The sequence below is a fragment of the Acipenser ruthenus genome, chromosome 8 (assembly GCF_902713425.1).
Source record: "Acipenser ruthenus chromosome 8, fAciRut3.2 maternal haplotype, whole genome shotgun sequence".
NCBI classification, from domain to species: Eukaryota; Metazoa; Chordata; class Actinopteri; order Acipenseriformes; family Acipenseridae; genus Acipenser; species Acipenser ruthenus.
The window spans coordinates 52,233,395-52,257,827 of record NC_081196.1 but is presented as its reverse complement, the minus strand read 5'-3'; the positions used below and the strand labels follow the sequence as shown (position 1 = coordinate 52,257,827).

At 36.6% G+C, this 24,433-nt stretch overlaps 2 protein-coding genes across 3 annotated transcripts in view; one reads left to right on the top strand and one right to left on the bottom strand.

Moving 5' to 3' along the window:
* The window catches only part of LOC117407308 (discoidin, CUB and LCCL domain-containing protein 2-like), a 35,082-nt gene extending 23,523 nt beyond the window's left edge, over positions 1 to 11,559 (top strand). Inside the window, exons 6-15 of the mRNA XM_034012167.3 lie at positions 1,189 to 1,322; positions 1,783 to 1,823; positions 3,220 to 3,435; positions 3,801 to 3,925; positions 4,368 to 4,515; positions 4,859 to 4,978; positions 5,578 to 5,671; positions 5,893 to 5,942; positions 6,136 to 6,273; positions 6,785 to 11,559. Of these exons, the coding sequence (XP_033868058.1) occupies positions 1,189 to 1,322; positions 1,783 to 1,823; positions 3,220 to 3,435; positions 3,801 to 3,925; positions 4,368 to 4,515; positions 4,859 to 4,978; positions 5,578 to 5,671; positions 5,893 to 5,942; positions 6,136 to 6,273; positions 6,785 to 7,194 (1,476 nt within the window). The 3' untranslated portion in view covers positions 7,195 to 11,559. The remainder of the gene's footprint in view (positions 1 to 1,188; positions 1,323 to 1,782; positions 1,824 to 3,219; positions 3,436 to 3,800; positions 3,926 to 4,367; positions 4,516 to 4,858; positions 4,979 to 5,577; positions 5,672 to 5,892; positions 5,943 to 6,135; positions 6,274 to 6,784) is intronic.
* Positions 11,560 to 15,104: 3,545 nt separating this feature from the next.
* On the bottom strand, positions 15,105 to 22,763 carry LOC117406995 (uncharacterized). 2 transcript variants are annotated; one of them, XM_059029196.1, is made up of 9 exons: positions 22,399 to 22,763; positions 19,938 to 20,280; positions 19,161 to 19,341; positions 18,896 to 19,014; positions 18,195 to 18,296; positions 17,004 to 17,236; positions 16,450 to 16,513; positions 15,883 to 15,945; positions 15,105 to 15,405 (listed from the first exon to the last, which is right to left on the bottom strand). In XM_059029196.1, the coding sequence occupies exons 2-9, from the start codon at positions 20,235 to 20,237 to the stop codon at positions 15,226 to 15,228; spliced, it is 1,242 nt and encodes a 413-aa protein (XP_058885179.1). In that variant the 5' UTR covers positions 20,238 to 20,280; positions 22,399 to 22,763; the 3' UTR covers positions 15,105 to 15,225. The 2 variants fall into 2 exon arrangements, with proteins under 2 accessions (XP_058885179.1, XP_033867400.2); XM_034011509.3 differs by having other exon boundaries at positions 19,161 to 19,344; positions 22,399 to 22,759.
* Between the last annotated feature and the right edge of the window lie 1,670 nt (positions 22,764 to 24,433).

The following is a 24,433-nucleotide window of genomic DNA, read 5'->3' as shown; positions in this document are numbered from 1 at the left end:
GGTTTGTGGTCATGACCACAGAGCTGTCATCAATAAAACAGGGAGGGGGAGGAGGGTTCCTTCAAGGTTTACCAGGATGCTTTGGTGCAATATCATTGACCGCTTTAGAAATCATGAGCTGTACAGAAAATCCAACACTAGACTGGAAGTATGTGTTTAAGACAAAGGAGACGCAGCGCAGGTATACCTACTGGTCCTCTCCCAAGAGATTACTCTGATTCTGCTGTCATTGCGAGTCATTGAAATGAGTAGCAAAGGAGTCATTCATAAAGAAAAGTTAAGAAATGCTTTGTGGTGTAATATTGGCCAGTTTCTATGGGCAGTGCATGATGTAACCTGTCATGATGTAACAAAAGGGTCATTCTTTGTTCTTCAGTCAAATGCAGCACCTCAGCAGCCCTTTCTTTTCCATAGACTTATTTCATTATATGGCATACACATATATATATATATATATATATATATATATATATATATATATATATATATATATATATATATATATATATATATATATAAAATTCTGGTATACACAATCAGATTGTGCAATGGGTGCATACTGTACATGTAATAGGGTAAAGCAGAAGAGAAGAAACATGGGAAAAGGCTGGTCTGAAAGGCAAAAGAGCAAGAATCTCCCAACAGGTGCTGCTATAAAGTGTAGGTGAAATGTCTAGTCATGTGGAAGATTATCTGGCTACAAAAAGAAAAAAAAAAACTATGAAATGAATCCCAGACTAATGGTGGTGGTGATTTAATTTCCTATAATACTAAACAAATGTAGACTTGCACTGCTGTCTCCAAGATGCTTGCTTTTATTAGATCACCACTCTTGGCATGTCATTCAAATCGGTGGACCTTTCTGCCAGTCGTTCTGATGCTGGCAGAGTTTCAGGTGTCACATCTGGCCTCGAAGGGTCAGTTTCAAATGTACACAGATCTGAGACAGGGCTCCTAATAGTGATCACGGGGCTGTAATAAGGTTAAAAGTGTGGCAGTTACTTAATTTTCTTTTTTCCTTTTTTTTTTTTTTAAATAACATTTTTTTCAATGCAAACTGGCCCTTCATGCACGACTTCATCCTTTTATGTACTGTTGTACTGTTTTTCGGTGTGCTTAGTTGATAACCTTCTTTCTTTCTTTCTTTCTTTCTTTCTTTCTTTCTTTCTTTCTTTCTTTCTTTCTCAGTCGTCCCTGCTGTGTAGGGCAGGTATTCATGCTGGGGTCGTCTCCAATGTCCTTGGTGGGCAGATAAACGTTGTCAACAGCAAAGGCATCCCGTACTACGAGGGCTCTCTCGCAAATAATGTCACGTCCAAAGTGTGAGTAAAAAATGCATAAAATCTGCCAATATTGGGGGGAGGGGAGGAAAAATAAAATTGACACCAGTATGAAATCTGCTTCGAAATCCTATTAAATGTTATGTAAATATTTTGCGTAATTACGTTATACAGCAGTTAATTTAAGCTTGGGCCAGTTCAATTAAACTTTCTAACATAGTTAATGCTTATCCCCCCCTCCCCCAACTATTGATTAAGTCATTAAATATGTAATTTGCATTTATAAAAAAAAAAATTTACATTACATTCTACCTATTTCTAACTATTTTGAAATTAACATGCCTCAAATGATTACTGCACAAATTGCCACAAAATCCATAGAAAACAGATATGCATGTTTATACATAAAAGCTAATTGAAATGATGCAAAAGAGTGCAAGTAAATGCAAGTATTAGTATATTAATGATCACAGTTAATTTATCTTTGTCTCCTTTTTCACAGCGGCCCTCTTTCTGCCAGCCTCTTCACTTTTAAGACCAATGGTAGGTTTGTTAATTCCCTTTCTTTTTATTTAGTAAGAGGTATTGCAATATAGCAACAAATACCTTTGTTCAGTCTTTCAAAAGAGACTTATGACCCTGGTATTGTTTGAAAAGCGACTAAAGACCCTGGTGTTGTGTTTGAAAAGAGACTTAGACCCTGGTGTTGTGTTTGAAAAGAGACTTAAGACCCTGGTGTTGTGCCACTCCAGGGTCAACCTTTCTAGTTTTAACCACGGATGTGCACTGATATCTTGGGTTGCCTAGTAACAATTGGTTTCTTTGGAAACAGTCAGTAAAGGAAACTTTGAGTATACTCATAGCTATGAGGATTCCTTGCATTTTTCAGACATGACCACCTATATGCTCCATTTAGTTTTTCAACAGTTTCAGATTCAACAGATATCCAATGGACATTTGACAAGTTTCTAAAATGTATTGTTTCAGCTTTGCATTGTGGCAAGGTGGTTTCAAGGAAGTGATAACATCTAACCCTACTGCTAAAACAAACTGTACATGTAGTGAATAGATACCAAGGAATTGTTTTAGTAAAGCACACTTGTGGTACACCGCTTGTTTTAAATTGGTTTACACAGGAACAGATACAGGCAGCTATTGACTGGTCGGCTTTCAAACCAGACACATTTTTGCTTTTAGTACTCTATAATTGGATAGAATTAACTGGCAAATGCATTACCATTCAGCTGAAATGTGAAATTGGTGTTTTACTCCTGTCTGACTCCTAATTTCCAGACCTTAACCCAGTGTAATAATTAGATTGTAGAATATATAAAACCCCTGACAAGGCCAGCAGTATCCTGATGCAGTCAGTTTTACAAAATTACAAACGGGTATAAATACGGTTTCACGTTCTAGAATTTTCTGTTTGTGCAAAAGCTGGCTGATTGTTTTGTGACATTTGAGTTATTTTAATGGCAGTGTTTGATTGGTATTTTATGAATATACTGCCAGTTTGTTTGGGTTTATATAAAGCATTTCCATGTAGTTTTAAAGCTCGATTTGTTATCAGTTTTGTGTTTTACCGCTAATACTTTCCCCCCATGGGTGGTTTAAAAGGCTGGTGCAAAAACGTGCACTGTAACAATACAACATAAGAAATTACTTGCATGAATAGTATTTGACCAAAACTAGCACTGTTAATATATTTGTAATTGTTGTCCCTATAGTTCTAGGAATTGCTTTACTGTGCATGTCACATCAGTGTGAATTTTTTATTTGATAAAAAAAAAAAAAAAAAGTGTGGTAAATCCAACTATAGACAAACAAGGTGCAAAAGTTGGGAGGTTTGGTCTACTGGTTAGCAAAGGACCATGGTCATCGAGCTCCTGGGTTCAAATCCCAACTACTGAGTCTGACCCTCTCTTTCTGAATTCACCAGGCTGCTATGGGACTCTGGGGCTAGAGTCTGGAGTTGTGCGAAATGCACAGATCACAGCATCCACAGTGCTTCAATGGGATGACATCAACAGGCAGCCCCCTGTGTGGGGGCCCGAGAGAGCCAGGCTGAAGAAACCAGGCCCTCCCTGGGCTGCCTTGGATACCAATGAAAACCAATGGCTGCAAGTGGATTTGAAGAAAGAGAAAAGAATAACAGGTAAGGACAGGGACGCTGGCAAACTGCAGGAGCAATGGCATTCTGTCTATTAATTTATTTGTTTATTTATTTATTTATTTATTTATTTATTTATTTATTTATTTATATATATATATATATATATATATATATATATATATATATATATATATATATATATATATATATATACATTTTGAAATAATAAAGTAATAACCTAGATAAGGTTATCGCATCAGTTAGAGTTAAAATTGGTTTGTAAAGATTGCATTTTAAAAGTATAGAGTAATACTTTAACAGTAGTTAAAATATTGCTTGTGTTGGTGGCACACATCTTTAGCCAAGATCATGTGTTAAGTAGCCCTTTTTGTATTGTTGGTCTGTAGGCATCTCCACTACCGGATCAACCATGTCAGATTACTACTTCTATGTCTCTGGTTATCGAGTTCTCTACAGTGAAGATGGGAAGAATTGGAGTGTGTTCAGGGAAGCCAATGCAGACCATGACAAGGTAGGATTACAATACAATTCAAATGTCTGTGTGTGTGTTCTGGTATGTGTTTCAGTATGCTCGCAAAAACCCTAAAAAAATGTTTTGTCTTGTGCAGGATCGTTTGTTAAAATCACAGTCTCCTCATTTATTTATTTCATTAATTGATTGAAAATCCGCTACATTTAATACTCATCTTAACAGTGGGGGTGGGTTAAGAAATGTCAAAACTTAAAGAACATGTTACATTTGTTACTAATATATAGTTATGTCTTGCTCTTTGTTACACTGGACATTCTTATTGCAGTTTCTATAAGCAATTATTCCAGTAATATGCATGTTTTTTAAATGAGCAAAGCTCATGTTTTTCTATTGCTTTCTATTACATGAGGTTTTTAGATTATTTTTTGTGTGTGTATGAAATCGGTATGTTTTTAATGCGATTTTTATTCTCTTATGACAGATTTTTCAAGGAAACGTTAATTACCTTCAGGAAGTCCGCAATAACTTCATCCCCCCTATCGAGGCCCGGTATATCCGGATTAACCCACTGCAGTGGCACCAAAAGATTGCAATGAAGGTGGAACTGCTGGGCTGTCAGCCATCTTTAGGTAAGGTGACATCTTCACCTGTTAGTGGATGGCTAGGATAAATAATTGTGTAGCTATTAAGGCAGAAACAAGATTAATCTTTTAATGAAAGGTGGAAAGTTACCGAATGTATCATTGATAGGCTGATTTGTCATGCATGTGCTGTGCAATGGAGAGAAACAAATTATTTAATTTAATACTACAAACTCTTTCCTTTTTACAACCATGTATTAAGTGTATCCTGTGAGTGAGTACACTAATGGGTAATGCATAAACAGTGCCATTCCTTGGGCGTGGTACACATTCCCATCCTATCCAAAATCAACTTGTGGTATGTAACTTTTTTTTTCTGTCTGATTTACAGGGAGGGCCCCGATCCCACCCCAACTCCCCAAGATCAGCACAGACTTTCCAGTGCAGTTAGACAAGACAACCTTCACCCCGGACATCAGAAACACCACAGTGACTCCCAATGGAACCAAAGGTACACTGGCAGAATGCTTTAGTCAGTCCCACTGGTGAGAATGAAACACAGCTAATTAACACCCGGGCATGTGCCTACTAATGATAAGGAAGTGATACAGGTCTTCTTTGTTAATCCCTGCTAGGGATGAATGGCTTGGGGACAGGGATTTAATAGAGAAGTCTGTACTCACATTATGAGTTGCATATTTCCTGGGACAGTTTGTTTTAGGACGTTTATTAGGACATGCACATTTTGAGGGAATCGGTCTGGGATGTAAGGAGATGATTGTCCGTCTATATTTAGGTACTTGTGTCACACGTTTGTACGAGAGAACTGTAACCAATTGTGACAAAACGTCTGTTTTTATGATTACACTTAGTTGCTAAAGGGGGGAAATAATTGAAACCATGATGTAGTTTTAGATTTTTTTTTGTCATTTCAATCCCCCTGCCATGTGTGGATTTTGCCTTCCATAATAAGAAATACAGGGCCTTCAATAAAAAAGCCAGCTAATGATTTCAAGTGTGCCATTACACAACCTACAGCTGGTTTGAGATATGAAGGGTCCTTTACTAATGAGTAACTGAAACAAGAGTGTTTGGATTGGTTTGTTTCAGACGTGGCCTTGGCGGCTGTCCTAGTTCCTGTGTTAGTGATGGCTCTCACTGCACTCATTTTAGTCCTGGTTTGTGCCTGGCACTGGAGAAATAGGTGAGGAAACCAACAATAAAATACCTGATGCTTTAGTATCATTTTTATTTATTTATTTATTTATTTATTTATTTATTTGTTTAAATTGACAATTTTATTGCTTACATCCATATTTTGAATACCTTTTAAAACAATTGATTGGACACCTTTAAACAGCTGAGATTTGTGTGCGCTGTGTATTAAGTTTGTTGCACTAAAACCGAAATGATTTTAATCTGCAGAAAGAAGACTGCTGAAGGGACCTATGACTTGCCATACTGGGATCGGCCAGGTAAGCCAAGGACAGCAATTGTCAAATGTTTCAGTATAAACCAGTGCTTGCAGAGATAACCTCTCTCTAACACTGCATGCACAAAATCATCTGACAGGTGACTCTCTTATAACAGGAATGTTTCAATGCTTGGTGCTGTATGCCTTGACATTGACCAGTTAGAATGTAAATCATAATTATTCTCTACCTGCAGGCTGGTGGAAGGGAATGAAGCAGTTCTTGCCAGCAAAGGGTCCAGAGGTGGAGGAATCCCCCGTCCGATACAGCAGCACTGAAGTGAGCCGCCTGAGAGCGAGGGACGTGGGCCCCTTGTTACAGACAGCACCAGCAGGTACCGTATGAAGGCATTGGTGCCAGTAGATAAACCTATAGAAAGTGTTTTTCATTCTTTTTTTTTTTTTTTTTTGGTCACATCTAAACTAGAAGTACAATATTTGTTTCATAATCATTTGTATTTTTTTCAGAGTAAAAAGTACTGCAATAAATTACTTGCCTTTTAGGGGAATGTGTTTGTTTTGAACCACGTCAAATTTCAAAGTTTTGGAACTTGGTGTGATGACTTTTAATTGACTCTTTGTTTCTGATCAGATGCATTAAACACTGCCTGCCCGTGTAGGGCTGGGGTATACGATACTGAGTGCATGCCTGATTTAATAACAAATGAGAGACTTGCAGGACTACGTAACTACAGGTCTTCCAGATTCTCTATAAACAAGTTAGACCTGAGCCCCGTGCTTTATGCACCTATTGGAGAATTGTTCCAATAAGGTATGATTAGCACTTCCATCTGATTTATTTATTTATTTATTCTTTTTTTTTTTAATCCTTTCTTGTTAAAACAGAATATGCACAGCCTTTGGTAGGAGGAGTTGTGGGAACACTTCGCCAGCGATCTACTTTCAAGCCTGGGGAGGGTGTTGACCCCAGCTATGCGGACCCTGACCCCTACGATGCACCGCTGCAGGAGATATACCATGCCTACGCAGAACCACTGCCAGCATCAGGAGCGGAATACGCCACACCAATCATCATGGACATATCCAGCCACCTGGCAGGAACTGTGAGCCAGCCACCCATATCCACCTTCAAATCACCAGGGACGGCACTTCTATCCAGGACAGACAGCAGTGTTTCCACTGGACATGTGCAGTATGACACCCCCAAGGGGACCCTCAGCCCAGCCCCTGCTGCTGAGGAGCTGGTGTACCAGGTACCTCAGAGCAGTGTCCAGAAAGCAGTTGACAATGGCTGACGGGTGTGAATCTAGGGAGGTGGAAGAAAAAAGAGAGTAATGGATGTTGTTCACTGAAGCCTAGGTCATTTTTAAGGCACACTACCTTTATTTTATATTCACAGATCAGTGGATAACACTTTCTTTAGGAAGGAGTAAGCCCTGATCCAGTCCTACTGAACTGAATGTTAGCCAAGGGAAGGTTACTGCTCAAAGTCGTTTTTGATGAAACTGTGATGACCTTTTTTTTTTTTTTTTTAATACCTAGCCAAGAATGTCCATTTAATATGATCAACATTTGCCATTTTTATTTTAATTTATTTTAAAATCAAAGAAAGGTGGCAGTTTATGTCCATGCCAGCAGCTTTGGAAGACACAACACATATATAAAGTAGACTGTCACAGTGGAATTAACTTTTAGAAGTGTCTGCTGCACTGAGATGAGAATATATCTCCTTTTCTGACAACAATCAACCTTTTTTTTTTTTTTTTTTTACTGGCAACCATCTTGTCTCAACATCCAAAATCAGACACAATACAAGCAGTTGTCCTTATTTGCTTTTTAATATAAAATGTAAAGGGATTCCTGTTCACTTCTTCTGTAAGCTGTGTAATATATTGGTTGATTTATAAAGATAAAGTACTACATAGTAAAACTGAAAGAAAAAACACTAACTGGAAACTAAGTAAGTGTTTAGCTGTAGTACTAAATGAAGTAATAAAAACGTTGAGAGGAAAAACACATCAGAACTTGCTAACAAGGACAGCTGCTTAAAAATTTAAGAAGCATGTAAATTACTCTGTTTTATTACATGCTTTGACTAACTGCATCATGTTTTAAAGAAAATCAGTTTGCCAATTGCATAATTATTTTCAAATACTATATCGAAGGGCTATTATTCCCCTACTAGCATGCCCTCTTTTTTTAATTTGAAGACTAAGGCCAAAGGATTGAAGTAAATAATTCTCACTAGAAATGTGTGTCTTTTTATATAGAAGTTAGACTCGTTAAGTATCTGTGTAATAATTAATGAATCTGTTTTGCACTGTTTTTCTAGCGATTTTTACTGTGTAGTGCAGAATTTTGCATTTATGACATCTGTTTGAAGGCGGTACAGACTCTGTGGAATTGGATTAACCCATTGTCTGGTTTAAGTGAGATCAATGTGTGTTGTCACTGCGAAACTCTGTGATTGCACATGCCTGTAATGTAGAGATGAACTGATGCCTAGATGTACTGTACTGCCTGTTACATTATCTCTGCACACACACATACAAACCTAAACTCTCTGATTGCACATGCCTGTAATGTAGAGATGAACTGATGCCTAGATGTACTGTACTGCCTGTTGCATTCTCTCTGCACACACACATACAAACCTAAACTCTCTGATTGCACATGCCTGTAATGTAGAGATGAACTGATGCCTAGATGTACTGTACTGCCTGTTACATTCTCTCTGCATACACACATACAAACCTAAACTCTCTGATTGCACATGCCTGTAATGTAGAGATGAACTGATGCCTAGATGTACTGTACTGCCTGTTACATTCTCTCTGCATACACACATATAAACCTAAACTCTCTGATTGCACATGCCTGTAATGTAGAGATGAACTGATGCCTAGATGTACTGTACTGCCTGTTACATTCTCTCTGCACACACACATACAAACCTAAAACCTGTGGTTCCATCACTGGAATGAGAAATGGTTTGCCACGCATTTTACTAGATGCAAACCTTAGTTTTCAGTTCTTTGTGAATAATGCCCTGTTGCAACATTATTAAGAACTTATGAAGTGGACATTGACCTGTGCCCTGTTTGTTCTGGTCTTGTTGTTTTACTTGTTTTTGTGTGTTTGGTAGACTTGAAAGGCAAATTAGCATGGGTTTTGGGTGAAGTCTTACAACAGAGTTGCATTTTATCTGTTGACTCCACACAGCCATCTTCATTTTTGAAATATTGGGATTTCAGGGAGCTCTATATAATATAATACAGTACAGAATACATATATAGTATCGTGCATGAGCAAGTATCTCAAGGTTCTGTACAAGCAGAATCTCTTGCAAAAAAGAAAGTCCTCACTCTAAATTTGAAAATGTGAATAGTTCCTGCAACTGAATGTATTTGGCAATAAACGGCACATCATCCATCCGCACTAGAAGGTCTGTTGGGTAGTTTGGAGCAACCAGATGTCTGGAAACAGCCAGGTTCAAGAGATGGAAAAAAGGATTTCGTAGCAACAGGTGGTTTAAGAAGTTACTGTAGAAACTCTACTGAATATCTAGCATACATAACAAGTAGGATGTATTCGATGATTTAATATTTAACAAAGGTGTCATGACAAGACAAAGAATGCAGAGCTCTGCATGAAACTTATTGTAGCACCATTCAAATGTGTAGAAGTATCCTGGACCAACAGATATCAAAGTAACATTTTGAGGATTGACAGTGTGTTTTTAAGAATGATATTCTTTGCTTTTTTATTTTAAATATTAATACTGTGATTCTACTAAAACCTACATAGATTTTAAAACCGACATATAAGCATGCATATAATCCCTTTGAGTTCAGATACTCAGCTGGCACTAGCAGCCTGATTTCCAAATAATAACATGGTTGCAAAGTAGATTGGTATGTCCATCTAATCACTTTATGTATTATAAAAGTCAACAACAACAATGCACCGTGTTTTGAATCCTTATAAGTAGGAAGCACACGCTAACCTTTTATGAATATAGCACACTGTCCCTTTAACTGTTCAAATAAAAACTGCAAAGGTTGAGTATAGAAAATAGAGAATATTTTTAATAGGTTTATAGCATGTGATTTGATCTTGAGTATTTTTACAGCCTGCTTTATCAGTTGTCAAAGCAACATACCCTAAAGCATTGTGACTCGGCAGATCAGTTACATTTGTTTGCAATTTTCTGTAGGACTTTGAAATGACTGAAAGTTTGACTGTGCATGTTAGTGATGTGAAATTAACAAAGGATTAAACATGTGATGCGCTGTTTAACTCTGCACTGCAGACAAGGGCATGAAACAATAACTGTCCTTGAGTGTTATCTAAGAAACTGTTGCCTAGCCCATATTTATTTATGCACGGTTTTCATTATTTTTCCATAGAAGACACTGATATGATTTGATAGGCTATCCAGGGGTTACAGAAGGAGTTAAGCATTAGGAGTTTCTGCTTGCTTTGGCAGTAATCCAGCCACATGTAAACAAGTATATTATCAGAAATGATGTAGTCACAATTGTCATGAACATCCTGTTTCACTTTTTGTCTCCTTTTGGTTAAAAGTGCAACTGAAGACCGAATGTGATTTCAGCTTTCCAGTGCAAAGGTTGTGTAAAAGCACAATGGCAGTACACAAATTCAGACACACAACGTTTTGGTTTTAGTGAGGTGCTCAAACTGAGCACACACATCTATCTATCTCTATCTGTCTGTCTGTTTATCTCTATCTATCTAAAACATGAATGTAATACAAATAGAACAATTGTGACACTGAAAGGCAGTATCATATGAACTGACATTTGGTTGTGTGCTATAGTCATTACTTTATCAAGTCCGAAGTAGTCTATAATACGATACTGGAACCCAAGTACTAATGCTCATTATTTTAAGCAGCAGTGATGTTTAAAGTAATTCATTTACTTACACAGAGCCAAAAAGCTTTTAAACTGAGTCATTTTGTGTCAGCAGTTTCCTGAGCGTTATGGTCTTAATGAAAGTTAAGTGCTTCTAAATCTTTTTTACCCTCTCGATCCTAAAGCATCATAAAATCAGAATGAAGAGAGTACTGGCAAGTAGTACATTTGCCACTGAATTTTTCGTGTTGATTGTATTTGAGGAATCTGTTCAGGTCATCGCTAATCTTTCTTTTCATTTGGTCCATTCCTTAGTGAAGTGAGCACTTGCAGTGTACTATCTTGTTCTGTGCTGAATGGAAGTCGAGGAGCAGTTTGTAAAAGAGTCTGACCTAGATTAGAGAGTACATAACATCATGTGAAATCTACTTTCAATGTGGTTGACCTGAAGTTGGTGAGACACTGCTTTTTCAGTTACATTTGAAGACCTGCATTTGGATGTTTCACTCTTTCCAAATGGTCAGGTAGCATTTTTTTTTTTTTTTCTTTTGTGGTCTTCTAACTGTGGTTGGTTGAAAAACAATGAATACAGAAGTGAAGTCAGTACAAGGTGAAATGTAAAAAGTGTCAGCTGACATGGTTCAGTTATCGGTGAATCTCTCCCAGAATGTATCTCGTCTTACCTCGCATGTACTGCAGTCAATCCATATTTGTAAATGTTGGTGGAATTTAGATTGTAGAGTTTTTATGTATGTGTTTTAATAAAAATGGAAAGGAAATAGATTTTGATTTGCCTTGTTTTGCGTTTTAAAATAAAGTTTTCTCCACTGTTAACCATTTATTTAAGCAATGTGTCCTTCACACACTGTACTTAATGTAGCCTGTTGGAAATGAATGTACTGCTATAACATCAGGCTAAAAGAAAAAGCGTCTAATTTACTGAAAGGAACATTTTCTTATTGAGACATCCAAGTAATATGTTTAAAGTTTTATAGATGCCAAATTCATATATTACATGACTCTACTATGTATCACATTGTTTGCTATGTATAAAACTATTGACAGTTTCCAAGTAACTCCATCACCAAAGTAGCCTCTAGTATAAAACAACATGGTTGAGGCCAAATAAAATGGTACAGATTCCAGAAGAAATTAGAAAAAAATATGATTTACTATGGTTGTTTTCATTTTTTTTTCTGATGAGCTAAGTAAGTTTAAGATCAATAAAAATAAACATTTGGCAAAGTATAGTCATGAATCTGGCAAGTGGGAGAGAATAATGTGAATTGAAGTCATGAAGTACTTCTTGCAGCAACTGGGTGTGGACTTTTTTACTCTGAATACTTTCTGAAATTTAAATGGACATTTTGTGCACATAACAATCTTTGTAATACTGTACTGTTCTTGCACTCACAGAAAGGAACAGTCTTCAGTCTGTACAGGTTTCTTACCAACCACTGGGCTCATACTGAGCCTGGCTGGTGTGTGACTGGTACTGCTATGCTATATTTCCAAATTAACATATACACTACAATACTTTCTATTTCTCAGGCTATTCTTCTGTGTTAACATATGCACCAAAAATATCACATTCCCCTTGGAAGGCTTTGGAGGATGGCATTGTGATTTTACTCCCATAACTATGTGTCTCTGAAATGAAGAGGAACAGAGCAGTGTAAGGTAAACAAGTCATGTCCAAGCTCTGTGCAATATCACTGGGAGACTTTTGGCACCCATCATCCCCCCTCGCACCCACAGCAAGAGTAAAAACAGTTACACAATCCAAAAACTGTTCCACCCTGGGTGACCTTGAAAACAAACCAGAAGTACTGAGATCAGCCCGTCACAGACATGACTCTGACAACCAGCAATGTGAGCTGGAAGCCAACGCAGACACTGTGAAATGCCAGATATTCTGGTGCCTTGTGTAAACAAGGGAGATGCGTCAGGCAAGCACAACACTACTGCAAACGTCCTCCTAGTTTGTATTCTTCGCTCATTAATCAGAGGCTGAAGTTCATGTTTATACAACAGATTTGATAGTCAGTTCATGCAGCCCTTCACAGGTGATGCACCCCATTTACTTTCAAAGCATTAAAAGAAATCCAGAAAATTGCAAAGATTTGTACATAATTTACAAGGGACAAACAATAAGTTTTCTGCATAAACACCACCTTGCCACAAGCAGAGAGCTGTAGAAACTCAGGAAATTGTCAAATCGACTGATTTTGTATGACTATAAAGTGCTATTTCATTCCACCATAATCCACAATATGCACAATCCTACATTATCCTCCAAAAAGTTTTTTTTTTTTTTTTTTTAATCAGTGTTAAATTGTGCTTTTGTTTAGGTATTAATCATTTAAAAAATACTGATTAGCAGTACACCTTAAAGTATAATAGTTAGGGGTTTGCAGAAACTCGTAGTCGACAGTACAGAAGTAAAACATTTCAGTGCCCAGGATGAGAGGAACATTTTCCTCCAATCGGCTTTATACTCAATGCAGAAGTTAATTGCCACTGATTGGAACTTGGTTGTAAAGGTGAGGGAAGGACAGCTTTTCCTGTTTTTAAATCAACATGCTAATTAATAGATTTATTTGACTACCTGCCAAATACTTCTTAAAAGCATTTCCGAGTATGAGATTCCACACCCATGCATATGATACACAATATAGCCCTATTGGATAAAGTTGTTCTGTATAATACTGTAGTTCTGTGGTGTTTTTGTAATATGTGTTGCGTTATGTTATTTTATTAGTTAGTTGTGTATTTTAAATATGTATAATTAATTTATTTTATGTTTGCTGTCTTTTGATCTGCCATTTATCTAATTTGTTTTTCTTTTTCAATGTATGACCATTGCGCTTGCTTAACACTATTCATACTACTGCCCCTTCCTATCTCCAATCCCTCGTGTCTCATTATATTCCTAAATTACACAGTCCACCAGGTTTAACCTTTATATTTTTACTCATGGTAAAAGGTTAAATCAAGATTTTAATTTTCCTGAAATCCTTTATTAAAAAACAAATTTGAGGTAATGCTGCCACCTGGTGATATGTACGCGTAATATACAGACACAGGCATAACTATTGGCACCCTACGCTTATACCATAATTCAAGGTAACAGGTTAAGGACAAGCATTTAATACACTTTAACCACTTTTTTAAAAGCAAAATACAAAATACATTTCTAGTAATTTAACAAATAATCATAAATATTGTTTGTTCTTTTGCTTTTATTACAGCTTTCAGATGTTTATGATAATTCATAAGTGTTACATCTAGTGAAATTTGGGTCCATTCTGTCTTGCACATTTTTTTCAGCTCTGACAGATTGGTACACAGTACTTGGCTACACCTTTTTTTCAGATCATTCCAAAGCATTTTATGTTAGATTGAGATATGGTGTTGTGAAGGCCATTCCAGAACTTTTATCTTTCATTTTCATCAACAATTCCAGAGTTGCCTTAAACGTATACTTTAGGTCATTGTCATATTTAAAGACTGCCAATCATCTTAAGAGCAGATGGTATCATTGTACTTTGCAGAAGGGGAGTTAGGATTAGCTTTAGCAATGGAGCTAGTTAGGTTTAGGCTGTGGATCAGGGTTGGAGCTAGGGTTAGGATTGGCAATATTGTTATAGTTAGGGTTGGAGTTAAGTTTAGGTTTGAAGCTGGGGTTTGGGGTTAGTTAGTACCTTTGTACAGTTCTTTTGAGCACTATTTTGCTGATACTTCTTATTCTTTCTCCAAGTCTTTGGTTTTTAATCTTGGATTTTTTTTAGCGGCTGACAATTCTACCTCCTGTACCCGTAATTTTCTTTGGACGTCCACTTCTTTCAAGCGCTTCAGTTGAATTTGTTCTGTGGTACTTCTTGATAGTTATGTGGATTTTGGTATTCTATATTTGATATACTGTTCTGTAGCCATTGCCTTTGTTGTAGTTTGCGATGTGTGTTTTTCTCAAACGTGAATCCAACTCCTTTGTCTTAACCATAATCTGCTGTGTTGCCAGAACTTGTCAAATATCTGAAATGGCTTAAATGCTGAAAATCGATAAATACCAACTTAGCTTTTGTCAAACCCCTTCGTTTGACATTAAAAATTGAGAAAAGGTTTTGATTATACGAAATCTACAAAAACAAAAAAGTAAGCGCTGTTATTTTTTTTTTAATTAATCCCAATTGTGTATTAACCTTTAAATGAATTTCTGCAACTATACTTTAATTACATACCAAACTCTAAACGACAACAGGTCAAAGTCATGGGTGCCAACACATGTGGCGAGCAGTCTTTGTTCCGCCCTGCACATATTGTATGTAAAAAAAAAAAAAAAAAAAAAATCTAAAGTGTCATTTAGAAGCATATGCATGGACATCTCAATTATATCCCTATTGCCAGCATTGGAGATGTAAGAACATTTCACACATTACACCCATAGCTTTATCTGTCCATTGAACAAAGCCTCTGCATAATTCTCCGTCTTTCCAGAAAAAGCTCTTTTCGTCGTTCAAGTCTCTTCAATCTTTGTTCAATCTTTGCCATATTCACTGTTCCGCTGTAGTTCTCCATTTGTTTTGCCTGCAAGTCCTCTATTTGGCTCTTCATGCTTTTAAAATGCTCCTGATAGAAAATAAAAAGGGGATTATTATACCCATGTATTCTATGTTGCCATGGAAACTATTTTGAAAAAAAAGATGTTTGTAATCTTCATGTACATATGTATGTACATGCAAAAAATATATTCCCATAATATACATGTTCCTACATCATGACGCTCCCTGGTCAGCAGCATCTTTTAAAAACAAACCGCTGATCACTCTCGCTACAACAAGCACAGTACAATGGAGAACAAATAATGCATTCAAAATAAAGACTAAACCAAACAATGATGAGAACGTTGAAACAATCTATTTGTATTTTCAGTGCAGTAATAAAATCTTTATTTTCAAATCAGTAAGAAATATTGTAACTCGTTACATATGTTAACAACTCTTCAAGGACATGGAAAGTAGTTTACTCTGTCCCAGTACACTACAATTAATTTATTTGGATGCTTCAGCTAATGTTGAGCAGAAAGAAACTATGGATAAAACACACCTGAGTTTCTGCCAGTTTCTCCTGCAGTTCTGAGAGCTCATCCTTTAGATTATCCACAAGTTCCTGAAATAAAAATATTATTATACTAAGCATTAATTGTGTCACAACTGAAAATGCCTACCATACCAAGTATTTTTGTAAAGAAGCACAATTGTGAACTTCTAATTTGCACTCACTGACCATTGTTTTGTATTAGGCTCAATATGGATGCAAGATGCCCACAGATAAAGCATGTACAACATAACCAAGGATAGAACTGGGTGTTTGGGGGAATGGTATCTCTGGTTAGCAAACATGAAGTAACATGTATATTTGAGTAGTGGTTATATAAGCATGTATCTCAACAGCGTGAGACAAGCACAGTGGCATATCAGATGATGTGGTTTGTATCATTGATATGGTCGGAGATTAAAACAATGTGGCACTGATCCAGTTAAGAATCATCACCCTCCGTGATAAGCTTATTGGTCCAGGCTAAAACCAGCAAAAGGCTCCACTTGTGCCTCTCCTGGTAAAACCAATGTAATTTAGGCTGCACCTTGAACTAGACAATCTGAGTGTGTTTACCTGCTCCATCAGGACCTTTCCTTTATGGGATTTTATCTTTTCAAGATAATACATTTCCTTGTTCCTAAAAACAAAAAAATTAAATATTTAATCTCTGAGATCTGGGTTACATAAATACTGTACAGAGAAAAGGTTTTTCTAAATTAATTCCTGGTCTATTCGTTCACACGTGCATTTTATTAAAATTACAGATGCTTAATCAAACACATATAGTAGGATGTATACAGTAACACAAACGATAGTAGCTGTGTTTATCTTTAACAGCTTTAGATGGCTGGCTGAAACATGATCACGGTTATCGATCATTTTAAAACAAAAAAAAAAATCGAGAAACAATTATTGATAATATTGAGAATTATTATTCCCACATTTTTTCTTTTCTTTTACAGAACATCTTTCTTTTTATTCAAGATTTAAAATAATAAAGACTGTCACCATTTTGTATGTGGGCACAGGGTTACATGACAAAACTGCCCCAGTGCAGCTCTCTGATTTCCATTGTAAGAAAACTCTGTTTGTAATTTGAAAGTTAGTGTAGGGGGCACCAGCAGTACCTCATTTCTATTTGTAGCTGTTTGATCTGATGGCTAGCCTGCTTTTGTTTGCCTGTCAGTTTTTCCTCCAGAGCTTGCAGTTTTGCTGTTTCCTGCTGGATAACCTGCTGCACAGAGGCAACACTCAGCTGTTTCAGTACCGATTCTGGGGAAAGAGGCTCAACAATGCTGGGGTCCATTTTCCTGCACAGAAAGGCTCTCCCAAGCTGCACTGTTCTATCAATGGTCTCTTCCTGTAAACACAAAATTAAATATGATTGTATTGTACAGACAGCGACATACATTTACATGCAACTCGATATACTGGAATTCTTGCGTAAACAAAAAAAATATTAATTATTATTAATTAGTCATTTAGAGACGCTTTTATCCAAAGTGACTTACAGAGACTAGGGGGTGAACTATGCATCACAACTGCTGCTGGAGAGTCACTTACAATAGGACCTCGGTTTTACGTCTCATCCGAAGGACAGAGCCCAAGGAGGTTAAATGACTTGCTCAGGGTCACACACAGTGAGTCAGTGGCTGTGGGACTGAACTGGGAATCTCCTGGTAACAAGCCCCTTTCTCTAACCACTGGACCACCAAGCCTCTCTCTATTGTTCATCATCATATTAATATTCTGCGTGCAAGTTATTATTAAAAATATATATAACAGACCATTTAAAAAATAGTGAATCTATAATATTACATTAATAAATAATAATAATATAGAATAGCCAGCTTGCCTGAATCAAACATTTTACAATGTTGCGCTGAAGTGTAACAACAGTAATTGGTTTATTTTAAGGTTGGAACTCTACATTTAATAGATTAAACTATCTACAATAAAAAGTATGCTTTACTCTGTATTTATAGTAGTGTTTATAACTTATGTTTGTATTAATTTCATTTTCACTTTCAGCAATAGTCACAGGAATACTACTTAAAATGCTAAGAGTAAACTTCTCAGATTTTCTAAAACAGACAAGCCCCACTTAAACAAAAGGTTTCATTTCAGCTGGGCCATCTTTGGAAATGCTTTCAAAACACATACCGCTAACTAGTTCACTACATATCTACAAGGTTAAAACTCCCAGAACGATTTGCAACACATTAATAAAATAATTCTGAACAAAGAATGGCACTCTGAGAAGAGCCATCTAGTTAATGAATTCACCAATAAAACTGGTCAGTGTTTTAATGTATCACCATGTTCACTGTATCTGTCTGGATCTTTTCTTTTTGTGCCCACAACAGTTCCTTCTTCTGCATTTCATCTTTCAGCTCCCTTTGAAGCCTTTTTAATTCTTCCTAAAGGAAGAAACAAAATCGCCAGCATGTTAATATTCTGCAAGCAGGTTATTGTATAAAAAACATGAATTAAAAAAAGAAATAGAACAGACCATTATAAAATCTGTGAGCATCCTATAGGATATAATGATTCTAACACCCAGCTATTGTTGCCACAATGAAGCCAGTCTCCAACATTGTATCTACAGTATGACAGCATAACATGAAGCTTTCAAATATAAAAGCATACTATTCATACTATTCAATAATTTGTATTCATAAGTAAGGCTCACATCATGACTTAAGTGGCTATATTGAGCATATGGACAGACAGCTGGGTTCCTCTATATTTCCCCAGATTTTGACTCACTCAACCTAGCGTAATCACATGTAAAAATGGAAATGTAACATAGCTAAGTAAAGACAGACTAAATAACTCATGAATGTCCTAGCCAAATTTGATCACAAAAAAAGCTTTACTACCAGCATGATATTTGGGAGGCAAGCTTAGCTGCTCAGTTTCCTCTTTATGCAAATATGTTTGTAGGAACACATTGTTAGGCAAGGGTAATATTCTTAATGAAGAACCTGTGCTGTTATTCAAACCTTCCTGTTCTCACCTTTAACTGCATCACCGACTTCTCATTTTTCATTCGTTGCACAAATTCCAAGTCAGCCTCAGTCCAATTGTTCCCTTGCATTCCTCTGATTATGCCCGATGTGTTCATTGCATTAAACCCTGTTCAGAGGAAACTAATTAAACTCAGCAAATCAAAGAACCGCTCTCTCTACAGATACATGTAAATCACTCACATTCCAATGCAAGTTGATTATGTCTCACAACCAACTTGCTTTGGAAGGACTGTCACAGCCACAGATACTTGCCTTGAACTGGAAGTTGACTTAATCGTCTCAGAGATTTGCTCTCTTTTGTAGTGGATTCTCTCTTCTTTTTTGTGATTGAAGACTGGTTACCCTCCCTGGGGTTCGATGCTGAGAGATTAGCTGCTCTACTTGACCTCCTTAACGGCCTGTCTCCTGACACATGCACAATTGAAGACTGCAACTTCTTATAAAAAAATGTTTAAAAATAAGGTCCCAATTAAGCTAATCATTTAGCATCATAATATTAACTTTATTAAATCCACTCTAGTATTTGTCTGGTGAATACAATTCAAAATCAACAATGTGACTTTTGAAAACAACCATTTCTTTCATGTCAGATGGGATTCTGTGACACAGTAGCTTCCATTCAGTGGTTCAGGATCAGATGCAATGGCTATAAACACAGGTATAAAAAACACATGCACCACATATAAACATGTACATCGCACTTAAAATAAAACAGGCAAAAATTGCAAAACATCTGCTCCTTATCCACTTACTAATCACAGTATTATTGGTCATATGCTGCACATCACATTCTCAATGGTAATGATCTAAACAGTGCAGAATCTTAATACCACCCCTGTTTAATTATAATAATCTTGCTGGTGTTTTCACCAACTTATTAACTACAAAAGAAAGATAGTGAGAAAAAAAAAACATTATAAATTTTAGGTTGGTGGTATTGAGATCTGACTAGATTAGACAGGGAGATTCAAGCATAAGAGTACAACGTGCCAGTAGGATACACCAATACCAATGGACGTCACCATTTACCTCCTTTCTTGAAGAATTTCGACCCTGGCCAACTCGACTGATCGCTTCTTCACCTGAAGTGAGACTACTGGAAGTGTGAGATTCTTCGGCAGCTCTTCTGTTGCTATGCCGCAGCTTCTTACAATGTGTATGTTCACCAGCAGGCTCAAGAGTTTTCTGTGAGCTCCACCTCTTTGTTGAAGAGGCCAAAGGCGTTCGAGCTAACTGGTTCCCACTAGGAATTACATTGCCTGTTTTGCCAGGGGTGCATACTGTTGCACCTTTGGTCGTGGGACCCTGACTTACTTCCCTATTTTCCATGTTGCAACAAATCCAAGTGCCTTTAAAAAAAAAAAAAAAACACCTGCAAAAGAAATAAACACATTGTAGGTATTGGCAAACAGATGCTCTTTTTTTCTGCTATGCATTGTTTTGTTTTTTCCATCCAGTCGACAGACTAGACCACTGAACCTTGAACACTGGCACCTTCCCTTCTGTACCAGTTAGCAGTGGTGCTGAAGTCTCATTTTTGCACAACCGTTTTACTACACCAAAGTTTGTATTTGTATACAGTACTACTTTTGCTACAATCTTCCCTACAATAGATTGTTTAGTCATGTTTGTTTACATTCCCTAAACTGATACAAGCCTTTCAACAGTGGGAGGTTGTAAATAGGTGATATTTTCAATAGTATAGGCTTTGCAGAGATGGAAAGCAGTTTCACCTATTCCAGATTTTAATAAGATTGCTTTGCCAGTGTAGAGGTAACAAGCTCAGGTGTGTCTTATTAAACTCATAATAAAACTAGGAATCGATCAAACTGCTAGGCAACGGGAGTCTTATTTCCACCCCTGCTTTACAACCTTCAAATAAGTTAAACAAAAACAAAAAAAAACTCTTAAAGCTGAAAGCAAATTTGGATGTTCGCATCTCTGATCTCACTTGACAAAATTCAAGAATTTCACTGTCAATAAACTGTCTACAGTCAGAGTGTAACCTTTCAACAAGTATAGCTCATTACACAGTAGCAATTCAATAATTTCAAATTCCGAGATTCTACTTTATTGCTGATTACTGCTGCAAATCTAGTCCCTTTTCTGCCTAAGAAATGGCACCTTCTCTCTTTGACTTTCCATCTTGCTCTATCTCTATGCTATCCTCCAGTGTCCAATCTGCAAACCAGGCCCTTTCTGTATAAAAACATTACATATCTCAATATTTCTATTTATAAAATGGTTAGTTCATAGAATTATTTTGTTCAAAATATTTAATTTCTTACCACTTAAGATGACATGGTATTTGTTGTGTGTGTGTGTGTATATATATATATATATATATATATATATATATATATATATATATATATATATAATTTTACTATTGCAGTTTGGATCACTAGTGTGTTGTGATTAATTGATACTAGGAATTTTTTCAGCCACTTTCTACTATTAAACTATTACTATTAAACGGTGATGACATTTGTTAAATATCTATCTTTTGACTTTGTGTGCAATAAATTAAGCCCACTAATCAGCTTTTCTGGGTTTTGTTTAGAAGCTGCCCGGATTGCAAAAACAGGAATTTCCTTTTGAAGTAGTTATAAAGTATGGTAAATAGTAATCCACGTAGGCAAACCTTTTACATTTCTCTGAATAGTTGTATTTGCATTAATGTTGTAAGTTGACAGGTATCACTTAAAACGAAAAGGTACCTGTTCAAAACGTGTTAATTGCATGATGAAATTGCCTGCCTGTCCCATTTTCTGGTATTGTATTGGCTGGAATTTATTTTTTTGAGTCAACAGGATAGGCTGAGACATGGATCAAGGTGTAATAAGATTAAATGGTATTACGTTTATGATTAAATGAAATGTTGTCACTTCTTTACTTACGAAATGAATACTATTTAATCTTCCTTAATATAAATATAAGCATTATCCTATGTTACGCAGAGACGCGTTCTCGTTATCATTGATTGGTATTGAAAAACTGCAGACAAGGCAGGAAATGTCATCATACAATTGACATGTTTTTTTAACACGTCCCTTTCTGTTTTAAGTGATACCTTTCGGCTTAAAACATGTTAAAAAGGAAATGTGGAAATCATACGATTTGGTGAAGCTAAAAGAAAGGGATCGACCAGCCTTCAGTAATTCTCCAGATTTACACGGCGCTGTGCAGCCGCTTTTTAATGCTACTGTCGTTCAACCTTCCCTTGTCGGGCTATAACTAAGTGCCATGATACTGTAATAAGTTAGATATAACACAGCAGCCTGCATGAAAATACGATGCTCTGGGGAAGAAAAAAAACGGGACGAAATGAGCGTCCCAAGAAAGGTTGTGGCGCCATGTAAGACCGTTTATTTACAAACCAAAAATCACTACATGTCAGCTTGTTTAAAAAAGCAATGCATAACACACCTATCGTAATCATATATCAAATTTGGTAAACTTATTAAACAAAAAATGTTACTAAACTTACCAATCAATGCATTCAGCTTCCTGGCTGTAAATATTTGAATCGGCCCTCCTCCGTTCGCATTGGTTGTTCTCTGTTCCGGTTGGATGTGTGCATCCGCCCCGCTGTAATACGCACGTTCAAACTCGATTCCACCATAGAGTTCCGATAAATTGTACAACGAATCAGTTTGGGGCAGCCATCTTGTGAGGGCGTGTGTCCATTTCCAATGAATGAATTCTCAATTCTCGAGTCAGTTGACGCAGTTTCCACATCTGCACGACCCTGAGACACTGGCTGTGTTCACGATACGCAGACTTTGCTAAGTATGCGCAGATTCTGCGGAAAACCTGTCTAAATTCATCGTATGCGTGAACTCAGCCGGAAAAGACGTCACCAGGTCACGCATCCACGGGCTTAAAAGTCTGCACAGCGGCGCAGCTTCTCAAGAGGTCCTGCGCTGGAGCAGCCGCGGCTCAAAACAACAGACGAGCGCTGGCTGACAAAGAAGTGTGTAGGCAACCAGATACAATCCTCACTCCATGTGCTACTGCCACCTAGTCAGGGGGTGTGAATCGCCTTTGAGTCATGTCATTAATTATCTTGTGAATGACTTGTAATACAAATTAAAATTGACTCTTTTTCCACAGTTATTATACATTTCAAATATTCAGATATTTATTCTAAAGTTTAAACATGTAAAAAAATAAAATAATGCTAAACGGTTGAAATGAACCTAAAACCGCTCTGTTATTTTCAGCAGGTGTAATTGGTTATTGATGAAAGACTATCGGACAGGGAATAACTTACTTTCAATTAAGTAGAATAAATCAGCTTTAATAACAGGTAGTTGAAGTGAGATATGTGACCATATGTGCAAGTATCTGAACTATTTTTGTCCCAGATCAAAATCCAGTACTGTCACCCCTCACCCCTTTGTGAGGGGTGAGGGGGTGAGGGATCCGTTATAATACTCATTAATTTGTCCCACATCAAAATACATACGTTTATATTATCTCTTTATAGCAGGGGCTGTTTCTACTATATATTTTCTTATCATGCTGTAAATTATGAAGCTGGTGGAGCACAAAGGGAACTTCGATTGCATCCACTTCTGCGATTAGAATTTCTCTCAACACCACCTCCATTTTGATTCTGCTCAGAACTGTTGTTCATCTACCAAAGCTGTCCACGCTCCGTCTGCACAGACCGTGACGTTACGCGTAGACTCCCGTCTGCAATCTAGCCGGCAAAAAAGTGTCGTGAACGCACCCACTGCGTATCCTGCTGGGAGAGGAGACTCTGACAACAAAGCTAGCAGCCCTACGTGTCTGCCTGTCACAGCCAGAGGGACAGTAGACACTCAATAGACATGCACAGTATTATTTATTAAGAATATTGTCCACATATAAACAGCAGTGTATAATAATATGTCATTATTTTGTTGTTTTATTTATTGAAAAAGACAACACAAGTGATTTAAAACAAATCAATACATTTCAGTGATAACTGTTTTTTTTGCTTGCATTATATATATATATATATATATATATATATATATATATATATATATATATATATATATATATATATGCACCCAAGACAGTGCTTGTAAATACAGTAATACAATTCAACCAATTATTAAGTATAAGCAATCAAATTATATGAACAGTTATTCTAATATGTACTATACTGTAAACCTGAATAAAAAAGAAGCAAAAACTAACTAGAATGACAATTCTAAGGCTCCAAAACAACCAACTTCTCTTAGTTAAAAAAAATAATAATAAAATCCTTGTTGTTTGTTGAGTGCCATCCTAAAACCTTTTGCTAATCCCTGGTTACAAGGTGTATGGACAAATGGTTTGATGGCTGTGTTTCAGCCCCTTTTAACCAGGTCTGTGTGCTGGAGCAGAATAAACATTTATAATACAAGTGTGCTGAGGAAATGGTATTCTGGGATCATGTCTTATTTTTAAGTCACAACAGGTGTGTCTTTCTTAATATATATATATATATATATATATATATATATATATATATATATATATATATATAT

Coding starts and splice junctions, on each gene's coding strand:
- LOC117406995 (XM_034011509.3), bottom strand. CDS start 20,237: ATGGAAAATAGGGAAGTAAGTCAGGGTCCCACGACCAAAGGTGCAACA. Junction 18,297..18,895: donor AGTCGGTGATGCAGTTAAAG/GTGAGAACAGGA, acceptor TTCTTCCTTTAG/GAAGAATTAAAAAGGCTTCA. Junction 15,406..15,882: donor AGAAACTGGCAGAAACTCAG/GTGTGTTTTATC, acceptor ATTTTCTATCAG/GAGCATTTTAAAAGCATGAA.